Source organism: Ochlerotatus camptorhynchus, unplaced genomic scaffold (genome assembly GCF_037179485.1).
Source record: "Ochlerotatus camptorhynchus isolate MF236.1 unplaced genomic scaffold, CSIRO-AGI_Acam_v1.1 ptg000443l, whole genome shotgun sequence".
Taxonomy (NCBI): domain Eukaryota; kingdom Metazoa; phylum Arthropoda; class Insecta; order Diptera; family Culicidae; genus Ochlerotatus; species Ochlerotatus camptorhynchus.
Window position 1 is genome coordinate 2,678,495 of NW_027040929.1, and position 21,258 is coordinate 2,699,752.

The window sequence follows — 21,258 nt, forward strand, 5'->3', positions numbered from 1 at the left end:
CTGCTGCCTAGCTATCCGGTTTTTCGGGATGTTGGTTGGTGGCACGGCGGCCGTCCGGCCACTGGAGTATAATCAACGTTGTGGGCTGCATTCTTTTTGGGGTAAACGAGTGGAATTCTCTCGGGAGCTGAGCGGTGCTGGGCAGGTGAGAGGAAGTCTGCCAATCATCATCATTATCATCAATCGATTTGATTGCTCTGCTGCTTTTGCTGCCTTCCTGCTGCTATGTGTTTGTATGCCGGACCGTGGTCTCCAAAGTGGACGAGAGGCTAACATTTGTTTTGTGCCACCCCTGTACCATCTCTGGAAATCATAGCACTTTCTGGTCCGTTGGATTATTGATTGGCTACGGCACTTCATCAAGTTGAGGCACTCTGTGAGATGGAGGAATGAGTCGGATAGTCTATAAATTTTGATGACTTCATTCGGACAAGGATTGGTTTTTCTTTGAAAATTCTTGTTTTGATTGCATTGAATAGGCGTAGGCTTCGGAGTTGTCCACTTCCCACTTGTAGCCATAAAGTTTCAATGAGCCGATTGTGAAAACATTTGCTTTCTCGATAAGAGCTCTTCGAGCAGGAGAAGTCGCCACCCAAGTAAGCTGTTTTTGTTTCTTGTTATATGGGATAAGCTCCTCAATGGATTTTAGCCGCTCGGTTGGTTGCTGTTGAAGCAATGATATCGGCTTAGTGACTTGTAAGGAAGCTGATTGAAAGTAAACAATCGGAAATTTCCCGGTTACAATGAGGTTCTGCGATTTTTCGCAAAAATGTATTAAACTAGATAATTATTAAACTACGTGGTGAGGTAATTCATTGCGTAGATTCAATTTCATCAGATTAATTCCTTACTCGTTACACAATTGCAAATTAAATTGTTTCGGGAAAGTGAAAACCCAAAACCAGGTCTATTCTGAATTCAAAAGCAAATGTTGGCTTTTGCCGACAGACAGCCTAGTGATTGCAAATTTTCACCGAGATAAAAGCCTTTGCCGGCGACACAGAGAGACTAAGCAAAGCTGATGGGTTCATGGAAATGAGCGTCTGTGCCAGGATGAAAAGAGTGAAAGTATCGCCGAAATACTGCACCGAGAAAAGTAGGCTGTGATCGTCGAGGTAGAGGCAAAATTTAACAGTGTTCGTTCCTTTGCATCCTCACTCTCTCTCTCTCTCTCTCTCTCTCTGTCTGTTGAGCAATTTTCGCCCTGGTGAAAACTTTATTAAATTAAATTTTATTAAATTAAACCGTATCCGTGTTATACAATAAAGATGAGGTTGCCTCATTCCCTTCTAGACCTACGGGTCCCGCTTCCGCTTGATGGGTGTGCGAGGGGTGGAAAAATTCTACTTTCCAAACTATAAAATTAAATGTAGAATTTAAAACATTTAAACACTCGGTTTACCGATCTCCGCTTCGTAACCGACAGAGGTAGAAAAGGGTACGGATTAAGGGGGAATGACTAAACCCGTTGGGGTAAGAGTAGGCGAGGTTCCTCGTGTTGTCTCCTAGTAGGCGACGAGAGGAAACATCTGAAAATGGCAAACAGTGTGTGGTATCCCGAGCAGGAGAAAATTACTTATTAACACCTAATTCGGTTACTGATACCAAAATTTGGTATTGGTGAGTTTGTTGATAGTATCAAAAAAAATGAATGCAAAATACTTTCTAAATAAGAAAAGTTGACATTTTAAAATCAAAATAATACCTGTATGGTATCGTGGAATTGTATTTTAATATTTTGTATTTTACCTTTTATGTCTGAAAAACATATTTAAGGTATCGAGATATTCGTTCCTGCTCGGGATAAGCAGAATAGAAAACTCTTGGCCATAGGTAGGTACCCATGAAGAGGATTACGATGTGCTTATTAGTTGTTGTGTAACACTTCTCATCTCGGCAGGAGTGTCCTTGAGAGCAAAGATTTCTAAATCCGTACCACAACGAAAGAAAAAGTAAAGCAAGAGCAGAAATACTCTGCTAGCCAGATCGTATATTAAGACCTATTTTAATTAAAACGCCCTTCATTTTGAAATAAATTCAATAACAATGTTATTACCTTCTTCGGTTTAGCTCCCGGCTGTTGGTTGCTTGGAGCTGGCTCCCACAGAAAACATGAAATCACACAAAATGTTCGTATTTGCTTTACCAGTTTTTACACACGGTTACACATTTTGGAATCCAAGTAGGTTAGGAAAACCATGAGTTTTGAATTTCCAAATATAAAAAAATGAACACTGTGATTTCATGGCAAACTGCAATTAGCACGCATGATTGCGGTCAAATTGAATTATTTTTTTCCACGAAACTCGTTTTCATGCAAACATATGAAAATTTTCCTCCTCTAATTCGGCAAAGCAGCGCCACCAGCCTCAAGGATCGTAAAAAGTTGGAACCATGTTATTCATAGACCATTGCCGGCGTTTTCAGGAACACAGTCAGGCAGCAAAACATACGTTTTACAATTCATATTAACATATTACGAACAATTCCCTTTCCCCGTGCTGCAACCGAGTTTCCTCTTCATCCGAGTCAAGCAACGAGCTGCCGTCGCTAGTGGTTTGGATTGCCAGGATGGTTTTGCGCAAATTTTCCGCGTTTACACAACTATACCTCCCGTCCCCCCTCGCTCTGATGTAACCGACTCATTCACACATACAGAGAACCTTTTTAGCCTCGGGACAATATTTGCACCAGTTTGAATTCCATTCACACGTCAATTCGTATGGTACAGTAGTAGGTAGTCGTTGGCGATGTGCCGCTCTGTTGGCTGTTACTTTCCGAACCGTACATGCAAGTCAAAACCTAACAACTTTGGTGACACTACCAGTAGTGCGGCGGCAACATGAACGTCGTGGAACACAAATAACGGAACGACCGCGTCGTGTGGCATCGTGCTCTGATACTTTCGTTTCAGCGAGATGGAAGGGTTGTTGGAATAACTGCGGAATGTCATGTGGGGAAAAGTTTTCCTGTTTGGTTTTGGAGACCTATACTCCTAGGAGTGATGACGCATAGCGATTTGCAAGCGAAGTAGGCGTAGTGAACGGGAGGTGCCATTTTTTTTTGGGATAAGGAACATGTTCTCTGTGATGGAGCTGTGGATTGCTCAGCTAGGACATATTTCACACTAGGGAAATTTAAACCAGTTGGGAATTTTTTACTTAAAATTCCTAAAACATGGTTACTACTCTTAACTGAAAAATATACCATATTCCAACAAAATTAAAAATATGCTTTTCATAGTCCATGTTTGAGAATATTCTGATTTTACGAGGGTTTCATATATCAAGATCTAGTTTTAAAGAAAAAATTAAAACTTTGATAAAATTTTCATTGTTTTATGGACATGATTTTTTCAGATTCAGAGATTTACATTGTTACCCTTCTTACAGAGAAGCGTATCCATATCGCATGAAAAACTGACTTTTGATCCGAGGCCATGTTTCTCGACAATCACTGAACCAAATTTTATGCAACAACCGCTACATGAAAGGTACTGTCACAGAACAGAAGTGGAACCTCTGATCAATAAATGGCTCCATATTATTTGTGTGAACACTAGCGCACCTAACGGTAGAAGCACAGAACAGAAGTGAAAGTGTGAACGAATCAGTGTATCAGAAAGTGACAGATCATTTTTGTTCACCAAGCGATGCTTGTGGATGCGCTTCACACGGGTTTGCAATGGACACTTATACCATCAGAGCATGCTGCCCATATAAACTGCATAAATTTCTCATCATTCTAGCCCTTTGCTGTAAAGATCTTTTTTTGATGGCATATTAGAACAGTCAGAACCAGTAATTGCTCCTAAGTTTAATGACTATTTCGTCGAGAGCGTTTCACTGATCAATCAATCTGTTGAACTGATCAATGAACCGGACGAAATAAAACAGCCGATTAATAGTAATTGTAGATTTGATGGTTTTCACCCAATTACATTAGATGAACTTAAAAATATTTGCTTTTCATTAGGAAAAACGGCTGGAGTAGATAATGTAAATGCAAATGCTAGAGTTATTCAAGATTGCTTTCATGTCATTCGACACACTCTGCGAGACCTTATTAATCAATCATTGCAATCTGGGCACGTGCCGCATATTTGGAAAGAATCTTTAGTTGTTCCTATACAAAAAGTTGCTGGGACGATTAAAGCCGAAAAGTTTCGTCCCATCAACATGTTGCACACATTAGAGAAAATTTTAGAACTTGTTGTAAAAGGCCTGCTGTTAGAATTTTTAAATAGTAACTGTTTGTTGATACCAGAACAATCGGGATACCGGGAAGGTCATTCTTGTGAAGCCGCGTTAAACTTAGTATTAGCTAAATGGAAAGAAAATTTGGAGCATAAAGATACGATTTTTGCTGTGTTTTTGTATCTAAAACGCGCTTTTGAGACAATTTCAAGGCCCTTATTTTAGAGAACAATCAAGCGCTTTGGAATTTCGGGTTCTGCATACAAATGGTTTGAAAGCTATTTATCTGACAGAACACAAAGGACTGTTTTTAATGATTTTGTTTCTTGTCCCGTTGACAATGACCTTGGAGTGCCTCAGGGAAGTGTATTTGGGCCCCTTTTATTTATTATGTATGATAATGACATGCGACGAGTTTTACGGTTTTTTGATATTAGTCTTTTTGCTGACGATACTGTGTTATTCATTGCAGCTAAAGATTAAGAAGAAGCCGTTTCACGCTTGAATGAAGATTTGCGTTCTCTTAGTAGATGGTTGAAGTATAAACAATAGGAATTGAATATAAGTAAAACTAAATTCATGATAATTTCGCGGAATCGTGTAGATGATGATGTCTCTGTTGTTATTGATGATGAGACAATTGATCGCGTTCAGGAAACTAAATATCTTGGCGTGATTATTGATGACAAACTCAAGTTCAATTCTCATATTGACAATGTCATCAAGAAAATAGCCTATAAGTATGGAATTCTATGTCATGTCGCTTGAAAAACGATTTAACTATTGGTAGTAAAATACAGTTATACAAATCAATCATCTCCCCTCATATAGACTTTTGCCCTTCTATTTTATTTTTGGCCAATGAAACACAAATATCGAGATTACAGCATTTGCAGAATAAAGTAATGCATTTGAATTTAAGATGTAATAGATTCACTTCCTCAACTTTTATGCTGGACGCTTTGCAATGGCTGTCAATGAAGCAAAGAAATGTGTTTTTGACTATGGTGGTCATTTTTAAAGTAGTTTAAGGTTTGCTCATCATCAAATCTGCGGAAAAGTTTACTATCTGTACTAAAGGCTGACTAAAAGTAAATTATTACACTCAAAAAGACCATTAGTACCCGCACAGTGGAAACGGACGCGAAATCAGCTCTTTTCTTTCATTTTGCCGGAATTTGCTGGATGTCCTTGACAGCTCCACCGCTTCGTCGAAGTCGCTGCTTTGAAATTGCCCAGTAATTTTCGATTGGTCGAGCCACCTTGGAGTAGTGGCTGCTGACCAAATCGAGCCAAAAGATGACTGTACCCCTTTGCTTGCGGATGAACGGCAATACATGCTTTTTCAAGCATTCTTCGATGTAAACTTGGGATGTCATCGTCGAGGATGTGACGAATGGCTCCGTTTTCAGGCTACAACTGCAAATCGCTTGTCAAATCATGGTCTTCTTAGCGAACTTGTCGGCAAACATGAACTTGAATCTTCCCGGCACATCTCCACGTCCAGTCACGATGTAAAACTTTTGACCGGGAAGCTGCTTAAAATCGCGTTTGACTTTTGACGAAACTGTGTTTTTCGTCAAAACACGGTCGTACAAGAGCCTTGCACACTTTTTGGCCACAGAATTCTGCTTCATGTGCCGATTTGGATGTTTACTGGCTTTGTACGACTTGTATCCTTCCCTGGCAAGGATGTTCCGCAACGTTTGAAAGTTGGCGTTGTACCTTCTAGCCACATCTCGGATCGAAAGACCGTGGTTGGTTTTAGCGCACCTCAACATCTTACTGCGCAGCCCTGGTTCCAGTTTTTTCGTAGGTCCAATGATTCTTTTCCACACTCAGGGTTTCCTTGTAGATTTTAAGCACTCGACAAACTGTTGTTTTCGGCATCTTTAGCACTTTGGCCAGCTTGGAACTGGACCACTTCAGATTTTCCAGGTGTTTGTGCACAATATTTTTTCTTCTTTCGAGTTCCATTTGACGTTATTTCTGAACGCGATCGACTACTTTCATCAAACTTGCACCAGTTGTTCTCTATAGAAGTGTAAACAAACCACTGTCACTACTGTTCCCTGGGCTCATTGCCAATTTGTGGAGACGTCACGTCTTATTATGCCATCGATTAAATATCGATATAATATGATTTCTCAAAATTTCTTCGTCTCGACCAGGACTAGAAGAAGAAATTTAGAGAAATAATATGACCGTATGCGTGGTAATGTTTGCATCGTACAAATAAGGTTCCCGTTTCACCTGTGCATACAATGCCTTGGTTTTCTTTGCATGCACGTAACCTATAGCTCACACCGTAGTAGGCTGTGTATAAAAGAAAATGATTGACTTAGTTTGACAGTTGCACCATGACGAAGTGGCAGCGTATTCGTGATTTGTCCCACGCGCAAATGTCGCAAGAAGACATTTTAATCGCCGTGGGAGTGTCCCGGTGGACCGTCAAAAGGGTTTCAGACCGAGAAAAAAAAGACAACTATCCGCGAAGGTGGCCACAGGTCGTCCGAGGTCAGCTCGGGTTCTGAGGGTTATCGCTGCTATCAAAAGGAAGATTCGGGTGAATCCAGTGCGTTCAATAAGGAAAATGGCAAAGGAACACGGGATCAGTGACTTCACGGCACGGAAGATCGTAAAGGAAGATTGCGGGGCGAAGTCGAGGGCACGGAAAAAAAAACTCTCATGATTACCAACCGCATGCGGGAGCTACGAGTCGAACGATGCAAGAAAATCTTGAACTTCCTTAAGCGAAAAAATCCGGTAATCCTGTTCACCGACGAGAACATGTTTACCGTCGATCCCTTATCAAATTCCAGAACCGACCGGTATATTAGTTCTCTTCCGGTAAAAGACGTGGCCGACGAGCACAAGAACGTGTATCTGACCAAGCATCCTGCTAGCGTTATGGTGTTTGGATTGGTGGCTTCCGATGGCAAAAAAAAGGACCCGGTGTTCATTCCAGAAGGCGACAAGGTCAACACGGAGGTCTACATCGGGATTTTAAGTAAGTTTGTTCTTCCATGGATCAAAGAACAGTACGGTCCGAAGCCAAATGTTGTATTTCAACAAGATGGGGCTCCGTGCCACACCTCGAACCGCACTCAGAAGTGGTTTTTTTTTTTTTTTTTTCCTCTGTTCGGGACTTAACACCACTGCGACCAGTAATTTGATCTATTGTAGTATATCCCGTGTCCTTAGTTTAGTGCATGTCGTATTACTCCATCACTATTGAGAAATGATGAAGTATTCGGTTTTGATACAGTTGTCATTCTTGCCTTCATCGCAAGGAATCGATTCTAACTGAAAGGTTCCGCTATTTATACCCTTCGGAGTTGGAACACCCTCCAAAGGCGCGCCCCTTTGTCAGTCAAAATTGGATTCCTTAACAACAAAAACAAGCTATGACACCGATAATGACCATGCATCAGAACCCTAGTCTTAACCACTTCAAACTAGGGAACAACGATTAGAAGATTAGGAATCACATAGATGAAGACTAACTAACTCATTTTTTCCATTGTTTCAAGATCATCCTCGGTCCAGGCAACCCGAGGACTTATCACTATCAACAAGGCATAAAAAGTAACAAGGACTAAGATGTGTTCCTTTGATTACTGAAAAATCCTGTTCCCCTAGTTTGAAGAAGTTAGGACTAGGAATCGGTGGTAGATCTTACATCCCGTAACGTACCACGAAAAGGTGATCTACCCACGTTACGGTTTAGGGAAGACTCTTGCCTTGTTTTTTTTAACTAGTTCGTTTATTTGGAAGGCTCAATCGCGTTAGCTTTACGGAGCCGATAGTTCATTGTTCTTTGTTTGTAACAAAATTCACTTAAGTCTATGTCTAGTAGGAGTTGGGCCGAATACTCGCGGCTTACTCGAGGTTCGAGGGGTACATTGTCGAAGGATAGGATCAGGGGAGGAGCTTGGGGGTAAGGTTTCGTTGTCTCATAATAGCGTAGTCGCCAGTATGAATGGTAGTGCGGTTCTAGTTTCGCCTGGAGTTCGACCGGCTATGGTGACCAATGGGCGACGATGAGATTCATCGAGACGGGGGGACAAGACAAACAAAAACTATTAAAGAGAGACAAAAGACAAAGAAATTAAATTCTTATACTAGACATTTGAAGAAACACATAAACCGACTGCATATAGCAGATATGGCGAGTTCCCAACACGTCTCTTATAGGAACATAGGGTTGTCTTCCTTGGGCCTCAAGGGATACTCGTGCCTTGGTGATTTAGCTATATTGTCAAGAATTAGCACTCCAACAGCTGAATTCCGGGCATAAATTTCAACGAAAAGATGGAAGTTTCTACATGTATCTAATATATTTAAATTTCTTTCTTTTCGATGAAATGTATATCCAGAATTCAGCTGCAGGATAGTTTGAATTCCTGAGCACATGGAAAAATCCGTGCTTTTTGTTTGATTTTTTTTATTAAATAAATCAAGAACACTGTAAACAGCTTGCGTAAAAAATCAATTGGTTCCGAATGGGTATAACCAAAACTAACTTCATTTAAAATTAAAAAGAAACCCAATGCTTCTGCAAAAATAAATTCAATTATTATCTAGTAACAAACAGAGACACAATTATTCAAGTTTCGAGTTCATTCCTTTCGATTAGAATAAAAATTAAATATTGATTGACTCCGAATAAAAAATTGATCTGGATAGTTGCTCATGGCAAGTTATAACCAGACCTTCCAAAATTTTTGCCAGATGTCAAAATTTTCTGACATTTTTAAATCATAACCTTGAACATTTTCCTAAGACCTAAATGCTTGAAATTTATTCCGTGTGCACTTTACCATGTTTAAAATTCAAACTGCTAGAATTTAATTTTGGTTCCTTAGTCTGAGATTTCACTGATGATGAAATAATCAGAATCTAAAAAAAAGCTAGTTACAAAATTCATGGATTAACCTAACAATGAGCATTTTCTTATTTTGAGATGCATAAATTAATGACATCTGGACCCTATGTGATTTAATTTCAAAAAGCATAAACAAAAGATCATTGCTTTTTCATGTTCAGTAAGCATTTACGGCTCCCCCAATCGAGGTCCCAATCGGTGCTATGGAATAAATACAATCAAATTTATTGTTTCATCATTAAAATAAAAGCAAGGTTCAATGTTATATTATTATTATTCACCGAAAAAATGTACCCAAACACAAACAATTTTCGCAAGTTTTTATTAACCGTAGTTAAGCAAAATAAAATAAAAATGCAGTAGGTTCCCCCTAGGCCCCCTCCAGATAAATTTTCTAGCTACGCCAATGGGTACGACCAACGTAGTCATCTCAGGGAGAAAGCAGTAGGGTGGTTCCGGCATGCTGTACCATCATCCGCATTGTTGACGGCTACTCCCGCATTGAGTTGTTACATTCAAAGTGTGCTGCTCAGCTTTCCGTGAAAGTTCTCCAATCAGCTTTTGAAATGACTCGAAGCTTGTAATGGAAATTCTCCAAATTTGTCATGGAAGTTCTACACAGTTCCCATACAGTCTAACGAAGTTTTTCCAAATTCCTGTGGAAGCTATCTGAAACTGCTTAGGAATTTTTCGAAACCTTCTAAAGAAGTTCTTCCAACAAGTTGTACAAGTACAACCATGAAATGCAAAGGAAATAGATCCAACCTTACATAGGATGCAAGGGAAATTTGTTTTGCATGCATGGATGATGTGGCAGTTCAACCCACAGTTGATGATCTCCAAACTCTCTGTGGAAGTTGTCCAAACTTCCTGCGAATGTTCTCCAAAACTCCTATGAAAGTTCTCCAAACTTTCCTTTTCTCAAAACTTCCCGTGGCAGCTTTTCATAATTCTGTGGAAGTTCTCCAAACGTCAATGCCCTTTAAACATCTCCAAACTTCCCAATCAATTCTTCAAATTTCCTGTGTAATTTCTCCAAACATCCTATGTAACTGTTCCAATTTGTTTGAAATTTCCGCTGAAGTTCTCCAAATTCCCCAACGGAACTTCTCCTTCTTGTTTTGCGAGCTTCTTCTCTTGTCATTTGAAATTTACACTATTCAGTAAGTTTTGTTCGCACAGAAACTTTGAACTAAGAAGATCACCCCATCAGAAAGGTATCTTCGCAAGGGTGGGTTAACTTTATCGCGATGATTAATTACATGCCACAACGAAAGCACTTGCTTACGAGTGAAAACTCTTGTAAAGCCAGCTCCGCGTGCAGCCACATTGCGTTGAACAAACGACATCCGACCTCAGAGTCAGTAATTTGATGCCTTCATTGGGACGAAAGCGATTGTTATACGAGGTGGTAAAAGGCCCCTAATAGGGGTAAGTGTGAAAGGGTTGCTCACAGTCAACTATTACCCGTTAGACTGGCTGCTAGTGCTTTCCAAATTTCCCCCATTCCGCAATCAAAAACCAGAAACGGTGGAGCGGCGGAGGAGGAGGAGGAGGTTCGTAATGAATGAAAATTCACCCCGCTCCAATCCACCAGTCGTGGCATATCGCATCGGTGCGGTGAAATAACCACACGTATAAAATAGCGCTGCCAAATGGGAGCCGAATGCCATAAACTAACGGGCACAAACCAAAACAATGTGTAATATGGTGCGGCAAGCCGGGACAACCACTGCATTGTGTTGGGAAATTTTAAGACTTTTCATGCACCCCCTTCCTAGTAGGTAAGCGATGTTAAGGAGAAAGTAGTGCTTTCTTAGCGGGAAAAATCATTTTCCTTTGTCTTGCTCGGGTTGATGGGATGGAGGGGAAAACGATATACTGCGGTTTGATGAGGAGAAGGAGTGTACAGTCAGTGTGTGTTTATTTATTGTACGATTTCGGAGAGCAAGGCAAAAAAGCGACCTGCTGCTGTTACAAACCCGGAGCTCGTTACTTCTGTCCAACGAACGAGAGGAGTGTTTGTACTTGGCAAGATAAGGCACTCGAAGTCATCCTTTCAACATCTTGGAATGAACCTTTCTTTGCCCAGTTGTAACAACCCGTCCTGGATGTAAGAACAAATGAGGAAAAGATAAACAGCATCAGCTAAAAATACGATTTATTGCTGCCTTTTGAGGTTGGATCTTTTTTTCAAGTTCAATTGTATGCCTTGAAGAAAGGTCGCTTTAGGCGAAGGAAAACGGCTGACAGTCATCTAAAATATTACATTTTAATGTTTGTATTAGTGTCGAAGGTATCTTTGATCAAATTGACGAATCACAACATCGCACATTGCCATAAAACATCGGGTTTTTAAGTCGAGTAATTGCATCATTTGTTATCTGTGTTAACATTTATGAATCCCTGCACCCCTGGACCAATGTTGATTGTTCCTCTGCTACCGTGCTAGAAGGGGTCGCTTTCTAATTGGAGCAAAATTTATGACAACATCGTTAATTTGAGAATTTCAATGGTTTGATAAGAGGCACCTCTCTTCTTTCGTGCGCTATCTGGATTCTTTATGGAGGACATTAATTCTAACCCGAGCATTACCACTGGAAAAACAGATGTCAGAGGGCTTGGGGTTATGGCTGTACGGGGAGTTGACAGATTCTCGCACATCCGGCTGAGGGAGGTTTACCGAAAATTAAGGCCCATAATAAAGATGTTCATCCACCCACTCTCACAAACACACACACACACTAGTCACAGCGGGATACACAGCCAATTAAGGAACGTCACCTCATTCGGAGAAATCAACTGAAATTCTATTCAAACGTCGATTTAACCACCATCACCAAAGCCACTCGGTTTGACAATCGCACACACTCTGGAGAAAAGCGACAGATCGTTAGCATAAATCAGAGCAGGCAAGATTTTACAGAAGAGAGTGTGACACCGTGGTGATTGCCTCACAACATGGCGAAGGGGAGAGTTTGTTTCTTCGACCTCGACTTCTCGAATGTCACAAAAGTCGAACCCGTAAATCCACGAGATAAATCTTCCCCGGTTCTTCTTCGGTGTCGTGGTAGAGTATAAATATGGGAAATGACACTTTTCCTAAGCCACCCCTCACATACGGCGCGGCGGCAGAAAAGAAATCGAATTCGAATCGAATCTAGTGAGCCGTGAAAAAGGAAGCAGTGTGTTTGGATTTGCGAGTGCGGGTTGCTTGGATCAGATATCTGCTATACCTATGTAGTCATATGTTGGTGCGTTCAGATGTGTGGCATTGATTCTAATGAGGGATGATAATGATTCAATTTAGAAGCGATTTTGTTGGTTATTGAGAGGGAAGCGTTGGGATTCGAGAGATTATCCTTTTCTCCGTAAACTCTTTTTATCTAATGTTAAGCATTTTCAAAAAAATGCAGAAAGCTTTGAAATTTAGAGACTTTTGCTTGTTATAGCACTTAGGTGCAGCTTCTTAGCCACATCCCTAACGGAGGCGTTCGGATTTCGGTTGAAGGCCCCAACTACGCGGTTGTGATTTTTGGTGTTGTACGGAATACTTTTTCCTTCACTTCTGGGCTTCCGATCGGTGGTCAACCGTTCCTCGAACCGCTTAATCACTCGCGACACCGTGGAATTCGCGATTCCCAACGTTTTAGCGATGGAACGATGCGAGAGATCCTTGTTCTCGTGATGAATGCGCAAGATTCTATCACGCACGAGCTGTTCTTTCGACTCCATTTCCGCGAGTTTTGATCACAGGACTTTAAAACTTGCAGGATGTAAATAATGCACTATGAACTATGAAATGGAAGTTTAGGTGACAGAATTAAAATTTTCTTCGTGACTCCAACAAATATGTATTCCTATATACCCTCTTTGCAATCCGCATTATTTCCAAAGCCCAAAATAATCCACACACTGAATTGAACATCACAGTCCATTACCATCTATTTACCAGAATCGTGTAGCAGCATAGAGAAATAACAAACGATTGATAACGATTTTCTCCATGCATTGCTCAAATAACTACACGGCAGATGCGACTAACTCAGAGAGCTAGTCACATCTACTCAACTGAAAGAGAAATTTATAAAAACGGGGGTCACTTATCTGAGTAGAAGTGACTCCATCTCTGAGCTAGTCTTCGTTAGGTTCCTACCGATTTTTAAGCACTTCAACCCCACACCAGGTACACATATAATTCAGATCACCGAAGTCGGTAGGAATTTGAACAGCAGAACAACTCGGTAAAATTTTCAAATGACCGTTACACGTGAGGAATCAAGAAAATTTATAAATTTTATTTTTCATCAATAAATGGGGTAAACTGAACAACTTCTGTACTAGTTCGGGATAATTTTTTTTAATAATTGGAATTTTCACTGATTTTCAAACTTTTACCGAACAGTTCTGTAGTTCAAAATTTACCGAACGACGGAGGCCTGGATTAGTGTGTAGGGGTATTCGAATGTTAATTTATTTTTATTTCATTTCACTTTCTTCCTGTGGTAATTCCTCTCCGTTTGAGGTGTGCCACGCTCTGAATGTACTGACGACTATATATGGAAATGAGGCCGAGCCGGGAGATAATGATGTGACGGGAGTTGGGGTTCGGATCTCGTGTGCGTAATCGGAGCAGGCGAATGGTAAAGGAAAACAATTTCCCCCACGCCTTCTACGACAATGAGGACAACGACCGACGCGTAATAGAAAGATTCAACGCACAAACGGAGCCTGTTTGAGGCAAGGTGATGAATATGATGATTATTGCTTTTGTTATTGCTATTGCTGATTAGCTTCTGGTTCCACTCACTGCTTGCCATTATTGCTGAAGATGCGATGGAAGAAATGTGAAAGGAAGCGAGGTCGGGGGTGGAGATACGTATGTGTTATATTCGCTGGTTACTTAGCTGATGATTACGGAAATGAGGGGTTCTGCGATTCAATTAGGTGGAACAAATCTATCTTTCGAAAGGTGATGGAAATTCTGTTTGGTAAAATTAGAATCACAAATTGGTCCTGTTTCCGTCGCAATGAATAAAATGCGAACGAAGCCAGATGCAAGATGGGTAGCTTAAGTAGTTATTATGACAGCTTGGTTTGCTAAGATGTAGATAATTGAGTTGCAACTGAGTCAACAACTTGAGCGGTGCCGGTGGTGTACTGGTAAGCGTGATGGCCTCTCACAGCAGGCCTGGGTTCAGTCCAAGTCGGCGCCGCCGGGATGTTTTGAGGCAGGGAAGTAAATCCGTTGGTCCCCTGTTCATGAGTTGATGGGTCTATAGGTAGGGTCCAGGAGTGGGAGCTGCCTCCCTGGCGTCGGTAGCATTGTTGCTCAGCACGAAAAACAAGATCGTCGGAAAACAAATCAAGGAAGAAAAAAACTGAGTCAACAAATATAATCAAACATGGGTTTGCTGGGATTAATAATGCCACTACGAAGGCTTGTAGGCTTCATTGTTCATAGTCCAATACGTTGAAGTTGTTCGTTAAAATGATGCAAGGGAAAATAGTTCTTCTGTTGTTATCGTTTTTCATTTCATCGGTTAAGTGTTCAAATTTCAAGCTTAAGATAATCCATTTCAACGACCTGCACGCGAGATACGATGAAGTGACAAATCGATCGATGCCATGCGCAGCTGGCAGTAAAGAATGCATAGCAGGAGTGGCTCGATTAGTGACAACGATTGAAAAATTGAAGAAGGAAAATACTAATCATTTGGTCCTAAATGCTGGCGATGCGTTTCAGGGAACCGTTTGGTACAGCTTGCTGAAATGGAACGTCACTCAACGGTTTATGAACATTATCAAAGCTGATGCCATGGTCCTGGGAAATCACGAGTTTGATGATTCGATCGAGGGTTTGATTCCCTTTTTGAACGCAACGAAGGATGTCACACCCGTGGTCGTATCAAATTTGATTATTCCGAAAAAGAATACAACTGAATTCAACGCATTGCGATCATTGGTAAGGCATGATCCGATCAAACTGAAGGTTGGTGGTGAAACCATAGGAATTATCGGAGTGATCTATGATGAGACTGACAAAATAACTAATACGGGGTCGATTAAATTTAAAAACTACATTTCATCAGTCAGAAAGCAAGCAACGGAACTGAAAATGGATGGTGTCAACAAAATCATAGTTCTGTCGCATTGTGGAATTTTTGAGGATAAGAAGATTGCTGAACAAGCAGGCCAGGACATTGACATCATAGTAGGTGGTCACTCGCATTCGCTGCTTTACAATGGTGTTGCTCCATCGAAGCATGCGGTTTTCGACAAATATCCAATGGTTATTGACAACGGGATGGGCAACAAAGTGCTCATTGTGCAGGCATTCTGTCATGGAAAATACGTGGGAAATATTGATTTGACTTTTGATGCATCAGGAAAGATCGTGTCTTACGAAGGACAACCAATTTATCAAGGTAATTCCATAGAAAAAAATACAACCGTGGAAACAGTCGTACAGGATGTGAAGAAAGAGGTTGAATCCAAATCGTCGGTACGAGTTGGTGAGACAGAGATTGAACTGAATAATGATTGTCGTGTGAAGGAATGTTCACTTGGAAGTGTTCTTGCCAATGCCTACATTTGGCACTATCGAAACGCTCGTAGCTCACCGACAATTGCTATGATCCACCCTGGAAATTTCAGAACAATTTTAACCCGTGGTGGTGAGTAATAAATGAATGAATACAGTTTGATCAAATACTAAACTTTAAATCATAGGAATTACTAGAGGTGAGCTACTGACAGCAATTCCATTCAGTTCGACTGCCAATAGAATCTCAGTGTCTGGTTCGACCATCAAGAAGGCTATTGAATATGGAGTGACACTTAGTCGAAGATGCACATTCAACACACCACAAATTTCCGGAATCAAAGTAAGCGTTGACTTCGCAAAGGACGCAGGTAATCGAACCAAGGTTGATGTAAAACAAGGTGACGCATACGTAGAGTTGGACGAAACGAAGACATATGATGTTGTGGTGAATTCCTACATGATCAAAGGTGGCGATGGTTTTGACATGTTCAAAAATGCTACCGTCAAAGGGTAACTGTATGAGGGATTCATTAAATGATAGAACTTATTAATCCAAAATTTCAGATGGGGACCAACTGATGCAGAAACCTTCGAGCAGTACATCAACGGAACCGGTATCATAAAAGCTACAACATTACGTGAGCCAAGAATCGAAGTTTTGCACGAAGAACAAGCTTTGAAGGACACAAACAAATGCACAAATTGAAGAAAATAATCGAAATTTGGTTTTCTAGTGACGTGTGATAAATTGTTCTGAGTTTGTCATTTTTGAAAGATATGCATCATCTGCATTGCTTACTTGGTAATGCAAACAGGTGGCCTGTCAATTACTTTGAGAAACACCAGCTCTAATCACTCATTGGAATATATGAGTGTTTATCAACCTGTGCTCCTAAACATGTGTTTTTCGTAGCACCACATCTCATGCAATAACTGCCCTTATGAAACTTATGCAGAAAATGCAATAAATGCAACCTAACATTGGATGTAAGAGTTGGTTGGAAATGCTAACATGAAGCTTTAGTGTGATAATTTATAAGCTAGAGAATGATCTTTAGAAGAGGGTAGGTGGATAGTTCCATTAGAGTACGGCAGTATAAAAATGGAATAGAAGTTGAAAATGAGCGAAGGGCCATTAATGCGACAGTTTTTAAAGATAGACGCACATTTTTGCCTAACCCGTACGATGTACGCGGAGACTTGAAGTATGTCTCCAAGTCTACAGGCAAAAAATGTGCGTCCCTCTTTTGTTCATAAACTGACTGCGGATGTGGAATAGTTCTAGCGACGCTTTCATCACTACCTAAAGCCCCACGTTGCGAGAGCATATTCAATTTTCAAACTGCCATACTCTAACGGAACTATCCACCTACCCTCTTCTAAAGATCATTCTCCAGCTAATAAATTATTACACTAAAGCTTCATGTTAGCATTTCCAACCAACTCTGAATTTCGCTAACTTCGCGTATGAAGTAACAAAAATAAAACACTTTGAATTGGATGTAAGATTAATTTGTTCAAAATCTCCAGAACCAAAATTGAGATTAATATCTAGAATCATTCTTGAGATTCACCGGAGTCCATCGTAAGATTCTTAGGTATTTTTTTTTTGGAATATTCTGGAATCCCTCCTGGGTTTCGTCAAAATTCCTAGAATAATACGGAATCCCATTTGTAATTCTTCGGAATTCATCTTTGGATTCTACAAAATTTTGCTATGGAAACTGGCAATTGATACCTAGCTTGCTGGAGCGCTGCCCAAGTAACCACCAAGCCCGTTAATAGTTTTCAATATAAGACAGATATACAGCTTTAAATTTTTATATTAGCCTTATTTCAGAATTTTTTGCACTTTTTTGCATTAGCGGGCTGCCATGGTTACTTGGGTGAACCACTGCAACCAGTTTGATTATCTATTGGCAGATTATGGATCTAGACCAACATTGATCTTCAAAGGCATATTTCTGTCAGTTCTGATCCAATATCAGTTGGAGAAAACTTCATCTACAAAATGGTGCTGGTAATTTTCGCGAGAGAGATCAAGAAATGTCACTTCTGACATCATGAATCTGTAAATGCAGTTATTGCTCTCGTAGATGCAAGATGCCAAACAAGGAACCCAAGTAACAATTTTGGTTTTACGAGGATTCTGTAGACCACGATTTAGGTTTGCAGAATGCTATAAAACCTCTATTAACTCTTCGGACACCACACTGAAAATGGAGTCGACATTTTTTTCAAAATGATGTATCGCAGTCGCTATTTATCCGTTTTCAAATGTTTTAATACCGTTTAATAGGTCACATCCTAATCTTTTCTTTAGTTTGTTATTCACGCTCTCTGATTGTGTCAAAGCTTCATAAAATCAGGATTACCAAATTATAACAAAATTTTCGGAAGGTCATTATTCATTCTGTAGGGCAATTAAAAATGTGTGCATGGTGCATTCTATTAGATACTTTCATAGGCTTTCAGGAAAAAATATAAAAGGACAAACCGATCAACTTCAACTTGCTGAAACGACATGTCTACCGACTCGACAAAAACTGAAAAACCAAAAGATTGATTAACTATCAAACTTGTCATTGTGTGTTATGCTAAAATCAATCAAATTAATACCCTTTCCAACAAGATAACGACATCAAAAATACATGAAAATTTACCGAAGATATTACAAAAATAGTGAAAAGTGTGATTTAGGTGTGGTGTTCGAAGAGTTAAGCTTGCAATGTTACCTGGGAAGGCATAGTCTGCTAAATCCAAAAATATATATATTTTGTTTTAATTCTGGTTAATAGATCCATCCAAAGATTCAGTTCCAAACTAACGAGATAATCCTAAACAATATTGGCAAAGAATTTTCTTCTAGCAATGAGCGTAAATGAGCAAAATGAGAATACAACTTATATACTAGTAAAGACTCTATACCAAAATAAACTTCACGCTGCTAGATGGATCAAGTCCAGTCAACTTTGTCCTAGTCAAAAACCTTGCATCGGATGAAGGGCATCATACATATAATATCAAAGCAAAGTTTTAATCTCTAGCGACACCCAGTGACTCCATTCCTAACAAAACCATTCACTGCCAGAATGGTCTTATACCGATCAACAACGCTGCTGGAGACAAGAAACTTCAATTTGGTGAAAATTCTGACCTATTTCTATTTGAACATTGATATTACCTAGAGAGTCACTACTAAACGGGTGTTGTACGTTTAAAAAGCTTTGCTGAAGATAGGAAACTTCTATTATGTCGCGATCTTTAGTTATCATTAGATTAACATTATTCGAAACCCCAGCGTAATACAGGGTGCGTGACGAATTTTTACAGTAAATGTCATATTTGAGAAAAAATACACCAGTTAGTTATTCTAGCAATGAATTTTGTGCGATTTATTTTCTTTCGCAACATATGGAACTTGTAAGTAAAATTATTCAAAAAAATTGCCTTCCCTTTCGACGACTGTAGTTAGACGCTTCCGGAAACTGCAGTATGTACGTTTTAAAATGTTTCGATCCATAGATGTCATCACTGCCTTGATTTTAGCTTTTAGCGACTTAAGTGTGGTGTGAGGGGTTCTATTGGTATCCCGTTGGACGACGCTCTATACAAAATAATCTAACGGATTGATATCGGGACTGCTTGGGGGCCAAATTTCTTCCTCCCAAATTTACGAAATATTTTCCGTAATTCATTTCTGTGCTTTTTTAGCAGTATGAGCAGCTGCTCCGTCTTATCACTTTCCCAAGCCTTTTCAATATTATACACTGTTTTTTCAGACACATTTACCGACCGAATTATTTCTTTCATGCATACTCCGGCGCGCAACAAAGCGACAACGGCTGACAGATTGCTCTCTTGTTTCGACATCTTTACGTTTACTCAACATTGTTTGTTTAAATCTTACACCTAACAGTATAAGCTATCCAGTGCTGCCAAATATATCTAAATCATGATGCACAAGCATGAGAAATTACTATTTGAAATTTACTGCAAAAAATCGTCACGCACCCTGTATAGTGGGTCAATTTCAATCTAAAATGTGCCCTACTGAACGGTTTTAGTCCATTGGAAGAATTTTGCTGATGGTAGATCTGGTCACGATCCTGAGCTATTACTAGAAGATTTTTTGTGTGCTAAACTGTTCACTTGCACAGTGGTCTTTTACAGATAGACAACTTTGCTGAAGGTGGGGGCTTCTTTTAGTTCAGTTGTTAAAGGCGCAGCTATGAATAAAACCATGCAGAAGGCGGCTGGGTTGCATTCCCTGTCTGATCTAGGAATTTTTTGGGTTAAAAAATTCTTCGACTTCTCTGGGCATAGGATTGTGGAATTGCTCAAAAAAAACACCAAGTTGAGGGCTGGCGTAAAGTCCCAGTATTTACGTAATACAGCCAAAGAATAATAAGTGAAGACAAAAAAGTTCAAACTGGTTACGCTCCTGAGTTATCATCATTAGAAGAATTCTATACAACTTTCTCTCTCTCTCATAAGTCAACTCCCAACTAAACAATTTAATACTAAACGAGTCTCGTTCATTTAAACAGCTTTGCTGAAGACAACCAACTTCTATCATGTGGCGATCTTTAGTTATCACTTGAACAACGTTATTTGTACTCTGGTGCCTCCTAGTGAATCAACTATGAACTAAACTATCCACTGCCAGACGGGATTTTCCAGCTGAATAACTTGACCGAAGACTGAATCTTTCAATCGGTCATAGTTTAAGAACTACCTATAATTAAAGACAACATATCAAGAAGACTGGCAACTTTGCCTGAATTCAAGCGACATACACAGTAGCGCTGCGCTCGAGCGAAGGTGTAAGCAACGCATAGAAAAATGAGCTAATACACAAACCTTTATTCTGAGGATGGAACCTTCGCTATCCAATTTGTTCGTAGCATTTATCTTTGAGCGGCAGATGACGCGGTTCTGCCTGTCTCATACCGGACGTATGAGAAGATGGAAGAGTTGCTAGTCTTCTTGATATGTTATCTTTGCTATAATACACGACGGGACTGCTCGTGTAACTTTTATTGGAGCGACTGCTGGAAGGTTAAGGAGGCTAGTGGTGCCAGTGGTGTAGCGGTAAGCGTGATTACCTCTCACCCCAGCAGGCCTGGGTTCAATCACATAACATATGTGGAGCTCGATAATCAAAAATCGACCCCATTTCAGTGATTTCAAGGGGTATAGAAATACATCGATCTGTCAAATTAATTATATCAGCTGTAAAATGAAAAAGGGAATCGAGGGCGTAGTCAATTCTATTAAAATAATTATAGCGTGGTTTATAATTCTCTGTCTGCTTAGAACTTTTGAACTGATGCCTTGGTTTTTCCTTAACTATTAACGTCCATTATTTATAGCTATATAGCTAGCTCCTCACCTCGCGTCACACAGCAAACAAATATATTAACGTTTGAAATCAAATAAAGTATAAATTTTTCGCCGATTTTGAATGCAATGACCTGCCACCCAACGAGTAATCCTGAAATGTCATTGTAAACCGTACGTATTGTTTTTCTGTAGTTATGGCAAAAAAGTGGGGAAACTCCACGCCAATACTTCTTCTAATCTTAAATATTTTTGTGTACTCAGAAGAAAAATGTATGTACCAT

The 21,258-nt window shown here is 40.0% G+C and overlaps 2 protein-coding genes across 2 annotated transcripts in view; one reads left to right on the top strand and one right to left on the bottom strand.

Moving 5' to 3' along the window:
- Positions 1-21,258, bottom strand: part of LOC135711808 (myosin-G heavy chain) — a 338,190-nt gene that overhangs the window by 136,507 nt on the left and 180,425 nt on the right. The window lies entirely within an intron of this gene.
- On the top strand, positions 14,576-16,513 carry LOC135711850 (apyrase-like). Its single transcript, XM_065234820.1, has 3 exons — positions 14,576-15,761; positions 15,817-16,141; positions 16,196-16,513. Exons 1-3 carry the CDS (start codon positions 14,576-14,578, stop codon positions 16,335-16,337), a joined length of 1,653 nt encoding a protein of 550 aa, XP_065090892.1. The 3' UTR covers positions 16,338-16,513.

Coding starts and splice junctions, on each gene's coding strand:
- LOC135711850 (XM_065234820.1), top strand. CDS start 14,576: ATGATGCAAGGGAAAATAGTTCTTCTGTTGTTATCGTTTTTCATTTCA. Junction 15,762..15,816: donor AACAATTTTAACCCGTGGTG/GTGAGTAATAAA, acceptor TTTAAATCATAG/GAATTACTAGAGGTGAGCTA. Junction 16,142..16,195: donor AAAAATGCTACCGTCAAAGG/GTAACTGTATGA, acceptor CCAAAATTTCAG/ATGGGGACCAACTGATGCAG.